A 17076-nucleotide genomic window follows, 5' to 3' on the forward strand; every position below is an offset into this window, starting at 1 on the left:
ACAATCCCCAGAATGCCTTGCGGGCTCGAGACTCGCCCTCCTGCTGCCCCACCTACGTCACTGGATTCTCTTCTTTGGAGTCATTCTTTCATTCAGCAAATGAAATAATAATAGCTTCGCTGGCGGCCCTGTCGGTAAAGAGTCCATCCTGCAATGCAGGAGATGCGGGTTCGAACCCTGGGTTGGGAAGATCCCCTTCTGGCAATTCACTCCAGTATTCTTGCCTGGAGAGTCCCACGGACAGAGGAGAGTGGCAGGCTACCGCCCGTGGGGTAGCAAAGAGTCGGACACGACTGAGCGACTTTGACTTTCACCTCTTTACCATCTGAGCCACGCCCCTTCAAGGTTTGAGTGACCTTCATTAGTGTGTGACAGCACCTGGCACACTGGAGAAGCCCCATGAGTTACGCTTAGGTCATTCCCTTACCCTCTCATTTACTGATTTCAGCCTCTCTCAGAAACCATCCCTTTTTTATCCTTCGTCACAGCTGGTCTCTTCTTATCCTAAAAATAGAAAATGTCTTTCTCCTCCCTGGCAGCTCCTCTGTTTTCCTACCTTCCACAGTGGAACTTCTCAGGAGAGGCCTCTATCTCAGTGGTTCTCCTCCAATTGGGAGTTCTTTTTCCAACCCCATTTCTACGTGAGACTGGATTTTCTTCTGGTGATGGTGGTGGTGGTTTAGTTGCTAAGTCGTTTCGGACTCTTGCAACCCCTGTAGCCCGCCAGGCTCCTCAGTCCATGTGACTTTTCAGGCAAGAATATTGGAGTGCATTGCCATTTCCTTTAACATTTCTTCTGGTACTTCAACCAAAACAACATAGCACAATGGGCTGAACGCAGAAGCAGATATGAGAATCTGTCTTCTAGTAGGACAGACATTAAACAGATTTGCAAAACTATAGTGTCACTCTTCTCACCAAGTTTAAAAAATATATAGTTATTTTAAAATAAAAATACGATAATGGATCTGTTATTGTTATTTAAAAGGGAATTAATATTAAAATCTTATCTCAATTTCATATATGTGTGATTATATATATATATCCCACATAAACAAATACTTTCAGTTCAGTTCAGTTCAGTTGCTCGGTCGTGACCGACTCTTTGCGACCCCATGATTCACAGCACGCCAGGCCTCCCTGTCCATCACCAACTCCCGGAGTTCACTCAAACTCATGTCCATCGAGTCGGTGATGCCATCCAGCCTTGCCAACCAAGGCAAGGCTATGGTTTTTCCCGTGGTCATGTATGGATGTGAGAGTTGGACTGTGAAGAAAGCTGATTGCCGAAAAATTGATGCTTTTGAACTGAGGTGCTGGAGAAGACTCCTGAGAGTCCCTTGGACTGCAAGGAGATCCAACCAGTCCATTTTAAAGGAGATCAATCCTGGGTGTTCATTGGAAGGACTGATGCTAAAGTTGAAACAAATACTTTAGTTTTCAGTAATTTTTAAAGAGTACAAAAGGGTTTTGAAACTGAAAATTTGAGAACAGCTGTTCTATCCTGAGGGCTTTCACCTACTCACGCAACTCACTGTAATCTGGCTTCTTCTCGAGGGTATTTTTAGTTTTACTCACATTAACTTCTCTTGAAAAGGTTACTAATGATCTCCATGTACATAAGGGAAACTCTTATCTCCTTTCATTAAAAAAAATTATTTATTTGACTGAGCCAGGTCTTAGTTGTGGCATACGGTGATCACTCACCTGGAGCCAGACATCCTGGAATGTGAAGTCAAGTGGGCCTTAGAAAGCATCACTACGAACAAAGCTAGTGGAGGTGATGCAATTCCAGTTGAGCTATTTCAAATCCTGAAAGATGATGCTGTGAAAGTGCTGCACTCAATATGCCAGAACATTTGGAAAACTCAGCAGTGACCACAGGACTGGAAAAGGTCAGTTTTCATTCCAATCTCAAAGAAAGGCAATGCCAAAGAATGCTCAAACTACCACACAGTTGCACTCATCTCACACACTGGTAAAGTCATGCTCAAAATTCTCCAAGCCAGGCTTCAGCAATACATGAACCATGAACTTCCAGATGTTCAAGCTGGTTTTAGAAAAGGCAGAGGAGCCAGAGATCAAATTGCCAACATCCGCTGGATCATGAAAAAGGCAAGAGAGTTCCAGAAAAACATCTATTTCTGCTTCATTGACTATGCCAAAGCCTTTGACTGTGTGGATCACAATAAACTGTGGAACATTCTGAAAGCGATGGGAATACCAGACCACCTGACCTGCCTCTTGAGAAACCTGTATGCAGGTCAGGAAGCAACAGTTAGAACTGGACATGGAACAACAGACTGGTTCCAAATAGGAAAAGGAGTGCGTCAAGGCTGTATATTGTCACCCTGCTTATTTAATTATATGCAGAGTACATCATGAGCAACACTGGGCTGGAAGAAGCACAAGCTGGAATCAAGATTGCCGCGAGAAATATCAATAACCTCAGATATGCAGATGACACCACCCTTATGGCGGAAAGTGAAGAGGAACTCAAAAGCCTCTTGATGAAAGTGAAAGAGGAGAGTGAAAAAAGTTGGCTTAAAGCTCAACATTCAGAAAACGAAGATCATGGCATCTGATCCCATCTCTTCATGGGAAATAGATGGGGAAACAGTGGAAACAGTGTCAGACTTTATTTTTTTGGGCTCTAAAATCACTGCAGATGCTGATTGCAGCCATGAAATTAAAAGACGCTTACTCCTTGGAAGGAAAGTTATAACAAACCTAGATAGCATATTAAAAAGCAGAGACATTACTTTCCCAACAAAGGTCCATCGAGTCAAGGCTATGGTTTTTCCAGTGGTCATGTATGGATATGAGAGTTGAACTGTGAAGAAAACTGAGCGCCGAAGAATTGATGCTGTTGAACTGTGGTGCTGGAGAAGACTATTGAGAGTCTCTTGGACTGCAAGGAGGTCCAACCTGTCCATCCTAAAGGAGATCAGTCCTGGGTGTTCATTGGAAGGACTGATGCTAAAGCTGAAGCTCCAATACTTTGGCCACCTCATGCGAAGAGTTGACTCATTGGAAAAGACTCTGATGCTGGGAGGGATTGGGGGCAGGAGGAGAAGGGGATGACAGAGGATGAGATGGCTGGGTTGCATCACCGGCTCGATGGACATGAGTTTGAGTGAACTCCGGGAGTTGATGATGGACAGGGAGGCCTGGCATGCTGTGATTCATGGGGTCACAAAGAGTCGGACATGACTGAGTGACTGAACTGAACTGATGGGATCTAGTTCCTGACCAGAGATGGAATCCAGGGCCCCTGCATTGGGAGTGTGGAGTCTTAGCCACTGGACCACCAGGGAAGTCCCAGGGAACCAGTTGCCTTCATGTTATCTGGAATGCTTGTTAAACCCAACCCCACCGCTACAGAATCAGTAGAGCCCAGGAATTTGCACATCTAACAGTGCACACTAACGCAGAGACCCGATGCCCTCCTAAAGTCAGACTCAGCTATTCCCAGGCAAGTCCTGCACTCTTGTCTCTGCCTTTGCTATCGTGCTCATCTGCCTGGGATCCTCTCTTGTTTATCTATAGATGTTAAGTCCAATCCCTCCTTCAAAGGCTGACTGTACCTTTCGGAAGTCTTTTTTGATAATGCCAATTGGGAGTGAGGTTGATGGCATACTGCTTGATACATGTTTGCTTGGTGCATGCAGATTCACCAGAGCTATTTATGTAAATCTCACCTCTCCTACTCATCTCTTGGGTGTTGAGACAGGGAGAAGGCCCTAGGAGGCTGAGATGCTTCACCCTACAAACAGCAGTTTCAGGAGGAGCAATGGTTTTATGAATTGGTGAGATGATGGGATCTGAATGAACTGGTGGCAGTGGGATGAAAAGAAGGGATAAGTGTTAAAGACCGTGAAGAGTAAATCAGAATCCTTGGGGACTGATTAAATCTGGAGTGTGGTTTGCAGGAGGGGGAATCAATGATTTAAATTTTAACGCTGATGGCCCATTGACAGGAATAAGAGTGGCAGGGTTGGGAGGGGGTTCACGGCTGTAGAGTGTATCTCAGTTTTTGGCTACACAGCCCACTGAACTCCTTTCCCCACCTTTGGGGAGATCTGCCATCCTGTGAATTTCAGTGAGAGGTGAGTTTCTGTTCCCACTCCAGCTGGTTTAAAGGGCAGATATCGTCTCTGATCCTTGTCAGCTATGGCAAAGGCTGGTGACCTAAACTCAGGCATTATCAGATTCTGTATCTGGAGCAAGGGACACAGACCAGCAGGAACTGTGAGGCTTCATCTCGGTGTCTGCGTCATCCAACACCACATCCCTGCGGGTGCTGCTACTGCTGGCGTGCTCTCCATGCCGCCTCCCTGTCCCTGGTTCCAGGCCATTTCGCATGGTCCTTCACTCTTCCTGACAACTGTCAGCTGCCTGAAGCCCTTTCAGTAAATTCCTTCTCCACCTCAGTAGAGAATTAGTTCCTTTTTTTTCTTTTTTTTTGCAGTTTCAAACCCAGACTAAGGCCCACTTGAATTGAGTTCATTTCAGGATCCTTGAGAACTTCCCTGGTGGCTCAGACGGTAAAGCGTCTGCCAACAATGTGGGAGATCCGGTTTCAATCCCTGGGTTGGGAAGATCTCCTGGAGAAGGAAATGGCAACCCACTCCAGTATCTTGCCTGGAAAATCCCATGGATGAAGAAACCTGGTAGGTTACAGTCCATGGGGTCCCAAAGAGTTGGACACGACTGAGCGACTCCACTTTCACAGGAGCCTTGAATTTCCCTGTTCCCTGTACGTGATTTCTTTGTGGTTCTGTATCCAACAGTCAGAAGATACAGAATCCTGACAGTTAGGGTGATTCCCAGCTCACCTGCTCCAAATTCCCACCCAGGGTCCAAATCCCCTCTCCAGCCTCCCTCACTCCCATGACCCCCTAATCACTGCTTGATATTCCGATGACCAGCAACTCACTCCTGGGCCAGGTGTTCTACTCCATTGTTAGGAAGATTTGGGTAACTTCTATTCATTGCTTCTGGTGCTTTTCCATGGAGAACTGTCTTATTTTGTATTAAATTTAAGAAGATTCTTCATGTCTTTTGAAAGTAAAGTGAATGTCCTGAATAAATAAAAATGACATCAATGTTAGACACTAAGCGTGAGGTGACAGAATGTCTCAGGAAAAGTGAACCTGCAGCCCAGACAGGGGAATATGGAAATTGGTGAGTTAATAGTGCGGGGTCAAAGTAACGGCCTCTCTGAAAAAAGGAATGCAAAATAGTTTGCAGAAGAATGCAGAGTAAGCACTGCAGGGCACATAAAATATCTGGTCAGCACGGGGGTGGAGGTGGTGAGAGCAAAGGATAGGGTGGGGGTGAGAAATGGAGATGTGAGGTGACAGCTGGAGTGAGAGTGTGGTGACGGGGTGGGGGGGGGGAGCACCAGGGCGGAAATAAGGATCCTCCAGCCATCGCCCCAGCCATTCTGACAGACTTTGAAAAATGGCTGCATCAACGTCTGTATCAGAGGATGATCTTCAATCAGAAGCCTCACGGGGGGAACTTCCCTGGTGGCCCAGTGGCCAATAAGACTCTGTGCTTCCAGTGCAAGGGGCCCGGGTTCAATCCCTGGTCAGGGAACTAGATCCCACATGCCGAAGCCAAACTATCCTGCATGTCATAACTGAAGCTGAAGACCCTATGTGCCATAACTAAGACCCAACAGAGCCAAGAGGAAAAAAAAGAAGCCACTGAGGAAGAGAGGGGACGTGTGGCCAGAAATTAGTAGGATTTGAGCGCAAGGTCACAGTAAGAAAAGGAGGAAAGGGCCTTGAACCGGGCCCAGGAGAATGCGGAGCAGAGAAGGCAGCTGAATCCAGCAGCGCTGGGGCTGGAGACTGAACAGGGACTGTGTTGTCACAGAAGCTACGGGAGTGGGAGAGAGCGAGGTGAAGCAATGGGACGGCTGGAGAGCTGGTGGAGGAGGTCCTGGAGGAGCCGAGGCCGTGCTGTGTGGGATCATGTTGGACCCAGGGGCTCCTTGGCGGCCTTTCGGCTTTTGGTGAAGTTCTGAGGTGCAGAAAGGGGGCTGGGTAGGGGTAAGGAACGTAAATGATGTGCTGAGGTAGAGGGGAGAGGTGAGGGAGGGCATCTCACACAGGTTATTATCTGCTCAGTTGTAACTGAAGCTGGGAGGCCTTCTGGATATCCAGAAAACCTGAGCTGAGAGCATCCTTGTCCTTCCCCTTAAATACATGAAAAAAGGAGAAGGTGAGGGTGGGATGATTTGAGAGAACAGCATTGAAACATGTATATTATCATAGGGGAAACAGATCGCCAGTCCAGGCTTGATGCATGAGACAGGGCGCTCAGGGCCGGTGCACTGGGATGACCCTGAGGGATGGGATGGGGAGGGAGGTGGGAGGAGGGTCAGGATGGGGAACACATGTCCACCCATGGCTGATTCGTGTCAATGTATGGCAGAACCCACCACAATATTGTAAAGTAACTAACCTCCAATTAAAAAACAAACAAACAAACAAAAGGAGGTTGGGGAGTTTTCCAAAGAGGAGGGTGGCGGGATCTGAAGCCCACGAGCACGTGTAGGACTGAGGAGTCTTGGGTCTGCCCCCAGGTCTACAAAGCTTGTTTATAATACTTGTTTTATCCTTTGAGTGTTTTAAAATTTTACGTTTCAAGTAATCCAAAAATAAAGAGAAAACAGTTTATGAAGTTTATAGACAGTGACTGTTGAAGAATTTTGTAAGAGATGTGAATTTAAACAACTTCCTTTATTGTAAGTTCAGCTGTCTCTGTGATTTTCAGAAAGTCACTTTTTAAATTTTCCTCTTATTTTTTCTCCCAGAATATGGGACTAGTGTAAATGACACACCCTGGCAGGTCCTTTGCCTTCATAATAAGAACAAAAGGCCACACCTCGCTAGGCCTAATGTCACGGGTTCCCTGTGGTTTGGGGAACTAGCAGAGGAGATACTGTTATTTTTACCAGCAGAGGAACACTGGCCAGAAGCAAAAAGGATGTAGCATGTGTGTATGTGGGGTGGTGGTGGAGGTGTCAAGGCGACCAAAGAATCCTGAATGACTTCCACTGGCTCTCGGAATGCATCTTGACATGTTCATTCGAAAAGAGGTGGGCTATGATAAGAGAATTTACTTTGCATTCTGAATTTACTTTGAATCCTGAAGCTGGGTAGGGAAGATTCAACTGAGAAGAGGGGTCTCCAGCCCAGCCCCTTGAAAACAGTTCTTTCCACTCCCTCTGCGGCCAGCTGTCCAGGAATTTGGCAGCGGAAGAGGTTTTCCAGGCTTGATTTAAGGGAAGGAGTATATGCATCTGCTGAGATGCCTCAGTCGTGTCTGACTCTGTGTGACACTGTGGACTGCAGCCCGCCAGGCCCCTCTGTCCATGCGGTTCTCCAGGCAAGAATACCGGAGTGGGTTGCCATTTCCTCCTCCAGGGGACCTTCCCCGCCCACGGATCGGACCTGTGTCTCTCATGTCTCCTGCATTGGTAGGTGTGATCTTTACCACTGCGCCACCTAAAGGGAGAAAGGGATAGGTAAACGGTGTATTGATTTTTGGATTTTAATTTGGGTCTTTATAATTAGGTATTAGTACATGAACCGAGAACTTCCAGATGTTCCAGCTGGATTTAGAAAAGGCAGAGGAACCAGAGATCAAATTGCCAACATCTGTTGGATCACTGAAAAAGCAAGAGGATTCCAGAAAAACATCTACTTCTGCTTCATTGACCATGCTAATGAAGTGGATCACAACAAACTGTGGAAAATTCTTTATTGAGAGATGGGAATAGCAGACCACCCTATCTGCCTCCTGAGAAACCTGTATGCAGGTCAAGAAGCAACAGTTAAAACTGGACATGGAACAAAGGGCTGGTTCAAAATTGGAAAAGGAGTGCATCAAGGCTATATATTGTCACCCTGCTTATTTAACTTCTATGCAGAGTACATCATGCGAAATGTCGGGCTGGAGGAAGCACAAGCTGGAATCAAGACTGCGGGGAGAAATATCAATGACCTCAGATACACAGATGACACCACTCTTATGTCATAAAGCGAACAGGAACTAAAGAGCCTCTTGATGAAGATGAAAGAGGAGAGTGAAAAAGTTGGCTTAAAACTCAACATTCAAAAAACTAAGATCGTGGCATCTGGTCCCATCACTTCATGGCAAATAGATGGAGATACAACGGTAACATGACAGACCTTATTTTCTTGGGCTCCCAAATCACTGCAGATGGTAACTGCAGTCATGAAATTAAAAGACACTTGCTCCTTGGAAGAAAATCTATGACAAACCTAGACAGCATATTAAAAAGCAGAGACATTACTTTGCTGACAAAGGTCTGTCTAGTCAAAGCCATGGTTTTTCCAGTGGTCATGTGTGGACATGAGAGTTGAACCACAAAGAAGGCCGAGCGCTGAAGAACTGATGCTTTTGAGCAGAGGTGTTGGAGAAGACTCTTGAGAGTCCCTTGGACTGCAAGGAGATCAAACTAGTCAATCCTAAAGGAAATCAGTCCTAAATGTTCAGAAGAACTGATGCTGAAGCTGAATCTCCAATACTTTGGCCATGTGATACAAAGAGCCTCCTCATTGGAAAAGACCCCGATGCTGGGAAAGATTGAAGGCAGGTGGAGAAGGGGACGACAGAGGATGAGGTGGTTGGATGGCGTCACTGACTCAATGGACATGAGTTTGAGTAAACTCTGGGAGTTGGTGATGGACAGGGAGGCCTGGCATGCTGCAGTCCATGGGGTCGCAAAGAGTTGGACACGCCTGAGCGACTGAACAACAATTGGGCATTATGGAAAAAAAAAAAGTATATTGGTATACTTCCCCCCTTTCCCCCCTGTAATTTGGATTTGTCTTTCTATAGTTTCCTGTGACTTGAATTTGTCTCCATGGATGTAAACCAGAGTGACAAACCTGTTGGAAGAGGATGAGGGGATCTGATCCTGTTTAGACTCGGGGATCTCCAGGATCTGATTGCGATGCTAAAATTTGTTTCTTGCCTACCAGGATCTGGATGTAAGGAAAAAAACTGAGTTAATCTTGCATGGCATGACTTTCGTCCTTGAAATGAGGGCTAAACACATTTCCTCCCTTTCTTCCTGCCCCTTCACTCTCAATTTTTAAAATAATTTTTATTTAGTTATTTTTGGCTATGCTGGGTCTTCTTTGCTGCCTGTGGGCTTTCTCTGGCTGTGGTGCTCAGGCTTCTTATTGCAGTGGCTTCTCTTGTTGCGGAGCACCAGCTCTAACGCGCACAGACTTCAGGAGTTGTGGTGCATGGGCTCAGTTGCTCCGTGGCCTGTGGGATCTTCCTGGACCAGGGACCGAACTGGTGTCTCCTGTATTGCAAGGTAGACTCTCAACTACTGGACTGCCAGGAAAGCCCCACTTTCAATATTTTATTATTTTCTTTTGTTTTACTCTCAATATTTTAAAAATATTTATTTGGGGATTCCCTGGTGGTCCAGTGGCTAAGACTGAGCTCCCAGTGCAGGGGACCTGGGTTTGAGCCCTGGTCAGGGAACTAGATCTCACATGCTGCAACTGAGACCTGCTGCAGCCAAAGTAAATAAATACATAAATAATTAAAAGAATATTTGGCTGCACCAGGACTCAGCTGTGGCACACAGAGTCTTTGACCTTTGTTGTGGCACGTGAGATCTTTAGTTGCAGCATGTGGGATCTAGTTCCCTGACCATAGATTGAACTGCGGCCCCCTGCATTGGGAGGGCAGAGTCTTAGCCACTGGACCACCGTGGAAGTCCCTTCACTCTCAACTTTTATTACAGCTTTCTTCTGGAAGCCATTAAAGTACTTTTGTTCAGGAGGCTTTTCTAGAGCTTTACCTTGCACAATTTACATGATCAACACTATGATAAGAACAAGAGTAGGACAGTTTAAGACTGAGTTGAGAAGAGGTAAGTCACAGATTTGCTGAAAGAGACCAGAAATATCCCCCAAAGCATGGAGATGGGGGAGGCATGGGTAAAATTCCAATTGTCAGATCCCACCTGGGGCAGTGTCTAGGAATCTGTAAACTCACCAACTTAGCTGGGGCAAGCTGGCTTTGAGTCAGTGAACTAGTTCTTTCTATTTCTTACAGATGAAGGGAAGAACTGAGGCTTGTTGAAGGAACTGCCCAAGACACCATGGCAAATTTGGGACAGGGATGGGGATCCTGGTGCCCCTTCCTTTGGAGTGAACTGGGCACTGTGTGACACCCTCAGAACCCAGGTGAAAGGGTTAGTCACTCAGTCGTGTCTGACTCTTTACGACCCTGTGGACTGTAGCCCGCCCAGTTCCTCTTTTCATGGAATTCTCCTGGCAAGAATACTGGAGTGGGTTGCCATGCCCTCCTCCAGGGGGTCTTCCCAACCCAAGGATCGAACCTGGGTCTTCTGCATGGCAGCCACCAGGGAAGCCCTCACACCCCATAGCCTGGTGTTAAATGAACAATGATGCCTTGTCAGTACTCAGTCCAGATTCTTGCCAGAGTAATCCTTGTCTTCTTTTTCCTTTGCCCCCTCCCAACTCCCCTGCTTTTTCTGGGTGCCCTAAGCCACAATGCAAATAAACTGGTTTTTCTCAACATCTGTGTAAGACTAGAGACATGAAACTCAAAGATTGCCTCATCACCAGGCTGCCTTACCAGAGATCTGTATCTTGTTTATTCACTGAGACAACAGGGAGGTTTGAAATCATCAGCATGGCTCTGGGATAGGTGGAGGGAGGAGGCTGCCTCTCAGCCACCCATGGCCCATCTCCAAGGCCCCAGGATGCGCTGGGAGCAGATGGTGAAGTTCAGGTTTGTCACAGGCTGTGGTGACAGCCAGACCCAGGACAGGGCCTTCCCCTGCACCTGTTATCTGCTTGCTGCTGCTGCGTCGCTTCAGTCATGTCTGACTCTGTGCGACCCCATAGACGGCGGCCCACCAGGCTCCGCCGTCCCTGGGATTCTCCAGGCAAGAACACTGGAGTGGGTTGCCATTTCCTTCTCCAATGTGTGAAAATGAAGTCGCTCAGTCTTGTCCAACTAGTAGTGACTCCATGGACTGTAGCCCACCAAGCTCCTCTGTCCATGGGATTTTCTAGGCAACAGTACTGGAGTGGCTTGCCATTGCCTTCTCATCTGCTTACAAGAGACTAAAACGGAAGGCACTTTGTAAGCCTGTAAGCAGTAGTTTGGGGTTTCCCAGGTGGCTCAGTGGTAAAGAGCCCGCCTGCTAAGTCAGGAGATGTGGGTTCCATCCCTTTGTCGGGAAGATTCTCTAGAGGAGGGCATGGCTACCCACTCCAGTATTCTTGCCTGGAGAATCCTCATGGACAGAAAAGCCTGGCAGGCTACATCCACGGGGTCTCAAAAAGTCAGACACAACTAAATAACAGCAACAACAAATCCAAACCCTATGCCTTGGCTAAGCCAAAGGATGGGTACCCTGACCTTTGCTTTCCAGATGTTTGCCTCCACTCTTACTAGGGTGCAGGGGTCCCGAGTGGTCCTGGTTGGCTCAATCTCAGGCAGTGACCAGTTCAGCTCAGTTCTTCTCCCACCCTTTGCCGTTCCGGATATTGCTTCCAGGAGACTGAATGGACCTTGACCTCTGGATGTTGGCTGACCTCGAGCTGCCAGTTATTCAGCCAGAACGAGCATGAGGTGGCGGGCTGCCCCTCCTTCCTGAAGCAACGAGGGCAGCCCTGGCCTGAGACATTTCTCATGGATCCAAATTAGACTTTGGCATCCTGCTAAGGGAAGTATTGCCTAACTCATCTGGGGCACGGAAGGGAAAGTGGTACACCACGTGCCTCCTGCACATCCAGCTTGCAGCTCTGCTTGGCTGCTAACAGCGAAGCAGAGGAGACGGCTGTCACGGCAACTCACGCTGGGCGCCTTTAGAAGGCGAGAACGCTAAGCAGCAGAGGAAGACTCTGGGAGTAAGGAGGGCGTATCACGCTAAAGAGCAAACACATTTCCATATGGGATAAGCCCACACCACATATGGATGGAGAAACGTGTGGAGAACCACAGATACCCACAGGCTCTGCGCGGGGCCTGCGTGAGGAATCCCCTATCATGGCCTTGCATCCTCTGCGTCTGCGGTGACAGCTTCCAGTGTGCCAGGCTGTACAGACTGGGCCCCCACGGTTTGAGGTGATTGCCTTTTCCACTTATGTCAGACTCACAAGGCAGAAGGCATCCCAGAAAGCTCTGAAATTTTGTGACGATCCATGGGCATCAGTGAGCGGCAGGTCCCCCGAGCCAAGCTTGCCATGAAGGTGCAGCAGAGCACTGTCTTGCTGATTCTGGGCTCCAGATGCTCTGCGTGCCATAAAACCAGGAAGAAAATGGGGAAGGGTCCAAGTTCAAAGCCAGAATGTATTTTGCTGAAAATATGGATATGTGTGTTGCCTTCCGGACAGTGTTCTCCCCGAGGGAGACCCGCACAGTTTATTGGGACATAAACGGGAACAAGAGGGTAAGGGCGTCGCTTAGTAGAAAACTAGCAGCATCGTGTGCTTCCTGGGGGGCACCCCGGGGTCCTCATCAAGCAGCCTCTCCGCAGGCGGAGGGGCCCCTGGTTGGCGCAGTTATAACTCATCCATCATGGCGAGCCAGTCGTCGCCCTTGCTGGCGCTGCGCCTTGACTGGTCCATGATCTCAAACTCCCCCATGATCCGCGCCAGCTCGTCGTTCGCCAGTTGGTCCTGTGAGAGGAGCGAGAGGAGGGAGGGAATGAAGAGACGTGTGGGCACGACGGCCTCTCTGTGCAGCTGGAGGTTCATTTTCCCACCCCTGTGATGCACTTTGGTTCCTCGCCTGTTTGTCAGGATGGGGACTATGTTACGTGCCGATTAGAGAGGAGGAGGAGGGAGGGCCTTTGAAGTTCATTGTTATTATAAGAACAGGAGGGGAATAAGATTTGACTTGTATAATCGCCTGCACGCACCTGAGTAGCTTGGATGTTGATAACTTCGTAGGATAACTCTTCTGGCCTGGTGAGCGCTGCTTGTCTGTACAAGAGGGTCGAGAAACGGGTCAAAGGTTAGGATTTTTCTCCCTGCCAGGGTGGCAAATTAGTCCTTGATAATCTGGTAACCTATTTTTTTTTCTCTCTCTTCAACTTTCTACCCTCTCCCCAACCAATATACCCTACACTCCAGGAAGTCAAGTCCTTTTATGTCTGTGCTTTTGCACACACTAAAGTCTGCCAAGAATAACTTTTCCCCTTCCTCTGCTTGGCAAACTCTGAGACCCAGCTCAGTTGCCAACTTCTTCAATCTGCTGGGGCCAAGTCAGTCCCTGTGGCCCTCACTGGAGCACGTGTGACATGGCGCTGGAGGGACTTGGGCACGTGTTCATGCTCCTACAACGCTGGGAGCACCTGAGGACAGGCTCCAGGTGTTATGCTCCATCCTTGGGTCCCTATACTTACCACAGTGCCTGCCACTCCAAAGGAGAGAGAAATAGAAAGCACCTGACCCCCACCCCAAATATATGGTTGTGAGAACAATTGCATGAGATAATGAACGCAGTTCTCTGGAAACTGTAAAGCACTGTGTAAGTCTCAGTGAATTACTACCACTATTGGTTCAGGGGGAGACGATCTCATCCTGAAGATGTCACGCTCCAACCTCCTTCTGGTTTCTTAACAGTCTTTTTTTAAATATGATTATTTTGACTTCCAATTCTCTTGAGCCGTGCTTTGCCAAATAAAATGTTAGAGCTACTTTTGGAACGAATCCAAAAGATTCAGGCCATTTAATACTAGTGGATTCTTCTTTAACTAAGGTTGTTGAGTTTGCTGATCTTTCATTTTTGATCTTTATTTACATCTGTGTTTATAAGTGATAAGAACCACTTATTTGGTTTATGATGGTCATTTTTTGGTTCTTACCACACTTAGGATTTTTACATAGGTCTTTAAAGAAAGAGGTTGAAAACATACTCCTCCTCTTCATCAGTGGTGAAGAGATTCAACCGGAATCCTGGCTCAGGGCCACTGGGTTTCTGCATCTCCATGCCTCCTATCAGCCTGGCCAGGAGATTCAGCTCTTCTTTAGCGAGAGGGTTTGGAACGATGCTTTCCTGCAAAATGGGTTTCATGATTTTGAGCCACGTGAGGGTGATTCAATTCCCTGCTGATACCCCAGAGACCCAGGGTGGTATTTCAAAACAAGGCAAAACAGTAACTGTCTAAGTGATTTCTGGGGAGGACTGGGTCCACATGAAGCACAGAAAACGGAACCAGAGAGAAATAACCCGTGTCAGAAGCAGAGGGACTCTAGCAAGGCGGCAAGCCAGAGACTCTCACACTCTCAAGATGAGTGGAAGGCCCCAGGGGTCTTTGTTCTCCCTGGACCACCTTCCTCCTCGAAGGAGAGCGCTGCTTCCTCTTCAGGCAGTCTAGTTCCCCCAGCCTTTGCCCGTGGCCCGGGTGAAGCCTCCAGGTCCAAGGGCACTCGTTCCACGGGAGCGACCATAGTGCCCTCCGGTGGTGACTGGTGAGCGCACCCTTGAATCCCTTCTCTCCCGTGGCTCCCACTCTCAGGGCCTGGCCCCACTGCAGCCCGCACCCTCCTCCTCCCTGGCTCTCTCTAACCCGGCTTTTCCCCTGCTTCGCCTCTGGAATCAGGCCCTGTGTGCCTGTCTGGGCGGGTCTCTGGCCACTGCCACTATGGCCTTACGACCCAGCTACACGAGAGGGACCCTGACTGCCTGCTTCCCCCGAGGAGCGTGCCTGTGGTGCCTTTGCTCCTCCCGTCATCTTGGCTTGTGTGCTTTTTTCTCCTTCTGCGCTGTTTAGTATCTTCCTCACTCCAGAGCCCCACTTGAATGTCACCTCCTCCGAAAAGCCTTCCTGTTCCCTGTCCAGGGGGTTCCTTCCCACCCCCTGGACAGGATATGTGTTCTGACCCAGCTCTTCGCTCAGAATGCTCAGCGAGTTCACCTTCTGTCTTCCACCAGGTTATAGTCATTTGTTCCTATTGCTGTCTTTATAAGCCTAGCATATTATAAGGCCTTTCAGGATGGGACCAAATCTAAGCCAGCTCTGTGTCCTGGGAACCCCCCCCCCCATAGATATAGTTCAGTAAATGTTTATAGCATAACTGAATAGTCCATGATTTGGCCTATAGCTAGATGATAGCTAGTTCAGTGGAAATTTGTACAAAAGAATTCAGAGAACCCAAACCCCATTTTGAACCCAACTTTCACATCATTACACAGGGAAGCAGGGAAAGAGGATGTTTTAATGATCAGAATACACACAAGTGCTGAACTCAGCAGCCACGGACCTCACAGCACTGGTACAATGCTATTTCACATGTCCTTATGTGTGGTTCCTGCTTAATTATGGTGGTGGAGACAAGCTTAAAATTACCTAATTAGTCAGATCACTGGAAGTCTCCATGAGAAACTATAATTAAAAACCTGTGTACTGGTAAGGCCGAATGGGGAAGACTGAAAACAAGGAGGGAGCCTTGGCCAGTTCTGAACTCTAGAGACCCCTCCCTTCTCCCTGTCCAGACTCTTGTATCTAGAAATTAGCTCTGAAGGTAAACACGGGAGGCAGAAGCTCACCTGTGTCCGTGAAGCTAAGTTCTTTGATGCTGCAGACATGTGGGTTTCCACGGGCCGGTTCGCGCTATACCTGGTGGCAACGGAAAACCATGAAAACATTGTCCAGGCCTTTTACCGTGACTTCCTTCTAACTCGTAAGTATAGTGCATAGCTTTTACTTTGAGGTATTAAAAAGCATCCAGAAAGGTGCTGGGGATACAGACTATAACTAAGCGGGTGTCAATCACTCAAGTTTTGCTTCTTTCCAAAACAAAATACCTAGGAAGCTGTATGGAAATTTTTCCTTTTGCAAAGTAATATGCATTTCTGGAAAAAAACATGATCAGTACATGAAGACCAAGGCCTTTTGGGTCTCTACTGCATTAAAAGGTTTTGGCTAGTTCTCTTGTATGGCTATTTTATTTATCTTTTTGACCTGTTAATCTACCTTCTGGTGGAAGATCCGAGGTGCCCTTTGGAAATGTCGGGGCCCTGCCTGCCATGTCTGTAAGGGGAAATTTCTTCAATTGTCAGCAGGGGTTTTTCACTGCAGAAGTCAAGCCGGTTTTCTAAATGAAGGGACCTCTGCTGCACTGGAATTCATTTGGGGAAGGAAGAATTTGCTTACATATTAGTTCCCAGTTTCAGGACTCGGTCTCCATAGAGCTCAAGAGACCCTTCCTTGGGGGCAGCGACATAGCTCCCGCCATGCTTAAATTCTGTCTTCTTCACTTCTTCGCCTTTGTTGTTGAATGTTCTACAAGACAAAGTAGGACATGATGGGACTTCCCTGGTGGTCTAGTGGTTAGGAATTCACCGTGCAGTGCATGGGTTTGAATCTTGGTTGGGGAACTAAGATCCCATATGCCACAGAGCAGCTAAGCCTGCACGCTACAACTACTAAGCCTGCATGCTCTGTGTGCCAAGACTAGAGAGCCCATGTCTCAACAAAGGATCCCACGTGCCAACTAAGACCTGATGCAGCCAACTAAATAAATATTAAAGGAAGAAAACAAAGCAGGACATGAGGACATGCTCTCCAAGCTTGGAGAGCCCCGGAGGCTTCATTATTCTTTGTGCTATGGGACCAAAGGGAATTTACACACTGCTTCAAGATAAAGATGCTAGTTGATATAATGATGTGTGTGTGTGTGTGTGTATGTGTGTGAGCTCAGTCGCATCTGTCTTTGCGGCCCCCAGGACTGTAGCATGTCAGGCTCCTTTGTCGAATTTTCCAGGCAAGAACACTGAAGCGGGTTGCCATTTCCTACTCCAGGGGATCTTCCCAGCCCAGACCCAGGATCGAATCCACGTCTCTTGCATCTCCTGCATTGGCAGGTGGATTCTTGACCACTAACGCCAGCTAGGTGATAGTAATACAATAATAATGATAATAACATTTATTGAGTATGTGCTATGTACTGGGTGGTGTGGAGCACTTCAGAGCATTACGGTATTATCATATCCATCCTCACAGTAAACATTCAATAGATGAAAAAA

The 17076-nt window shown here is 47.7% G+C and overlaps 1 protein-coding gene across 5 annotated transcripts in view; it reads right to left on the bottom strand.

The window, feature by feature from the left end:
• Nucleotides 1-12373: 12373 nt before the first annotated feature.
• The window catches only part of OSCP1 (organic solute carrier partner 1), a 37650-nt gene continuing 32947 nt past the window's right edge, over nt 12374-17076 (bottom strand). For all 5 annotated transcript variants that reach the window (XM_088835145.1, XM_055402204.2, XM_055402205.2 and 2 more), the window contains 5 exons: nt 16205-16333; nt 15598-15667; nt 13964-14103; nt 12965-13028; nt 12374-12722 (listed from right to left, as the gene is read on the bottom strand). In XM_088835145.1, coding sequence (XP_088691271.1) covers nt 12606-12722; nt 12965-13028; nt 13964-14103; nt 15598-15667; nt 16205-16333 — 520 coding nt within the window. In that variant the 3' untranslated portion in view covers nt 12374-12605. The remainder of the gene's footprint in view (nt 12723-12964; nt 13029-13963; nt 14104-15597; nt 15668-16204; nt 16334-17076) is intronic.

Source organism: Moschus berezovskii, chromosome 4 (assembly GCF_049115385.1).
Source record: "Moschus berezovskii isolate FMDL1 chromosome 4, NW_MosBer_1.0, whole genome shotgun sequence".
NCBI classification, from domain to species: Eukaryota; Metazoa; Chordata; class Mammalia; order Artiodactyla; family Moschidae; genus Moschus; species Moschus berezovskii.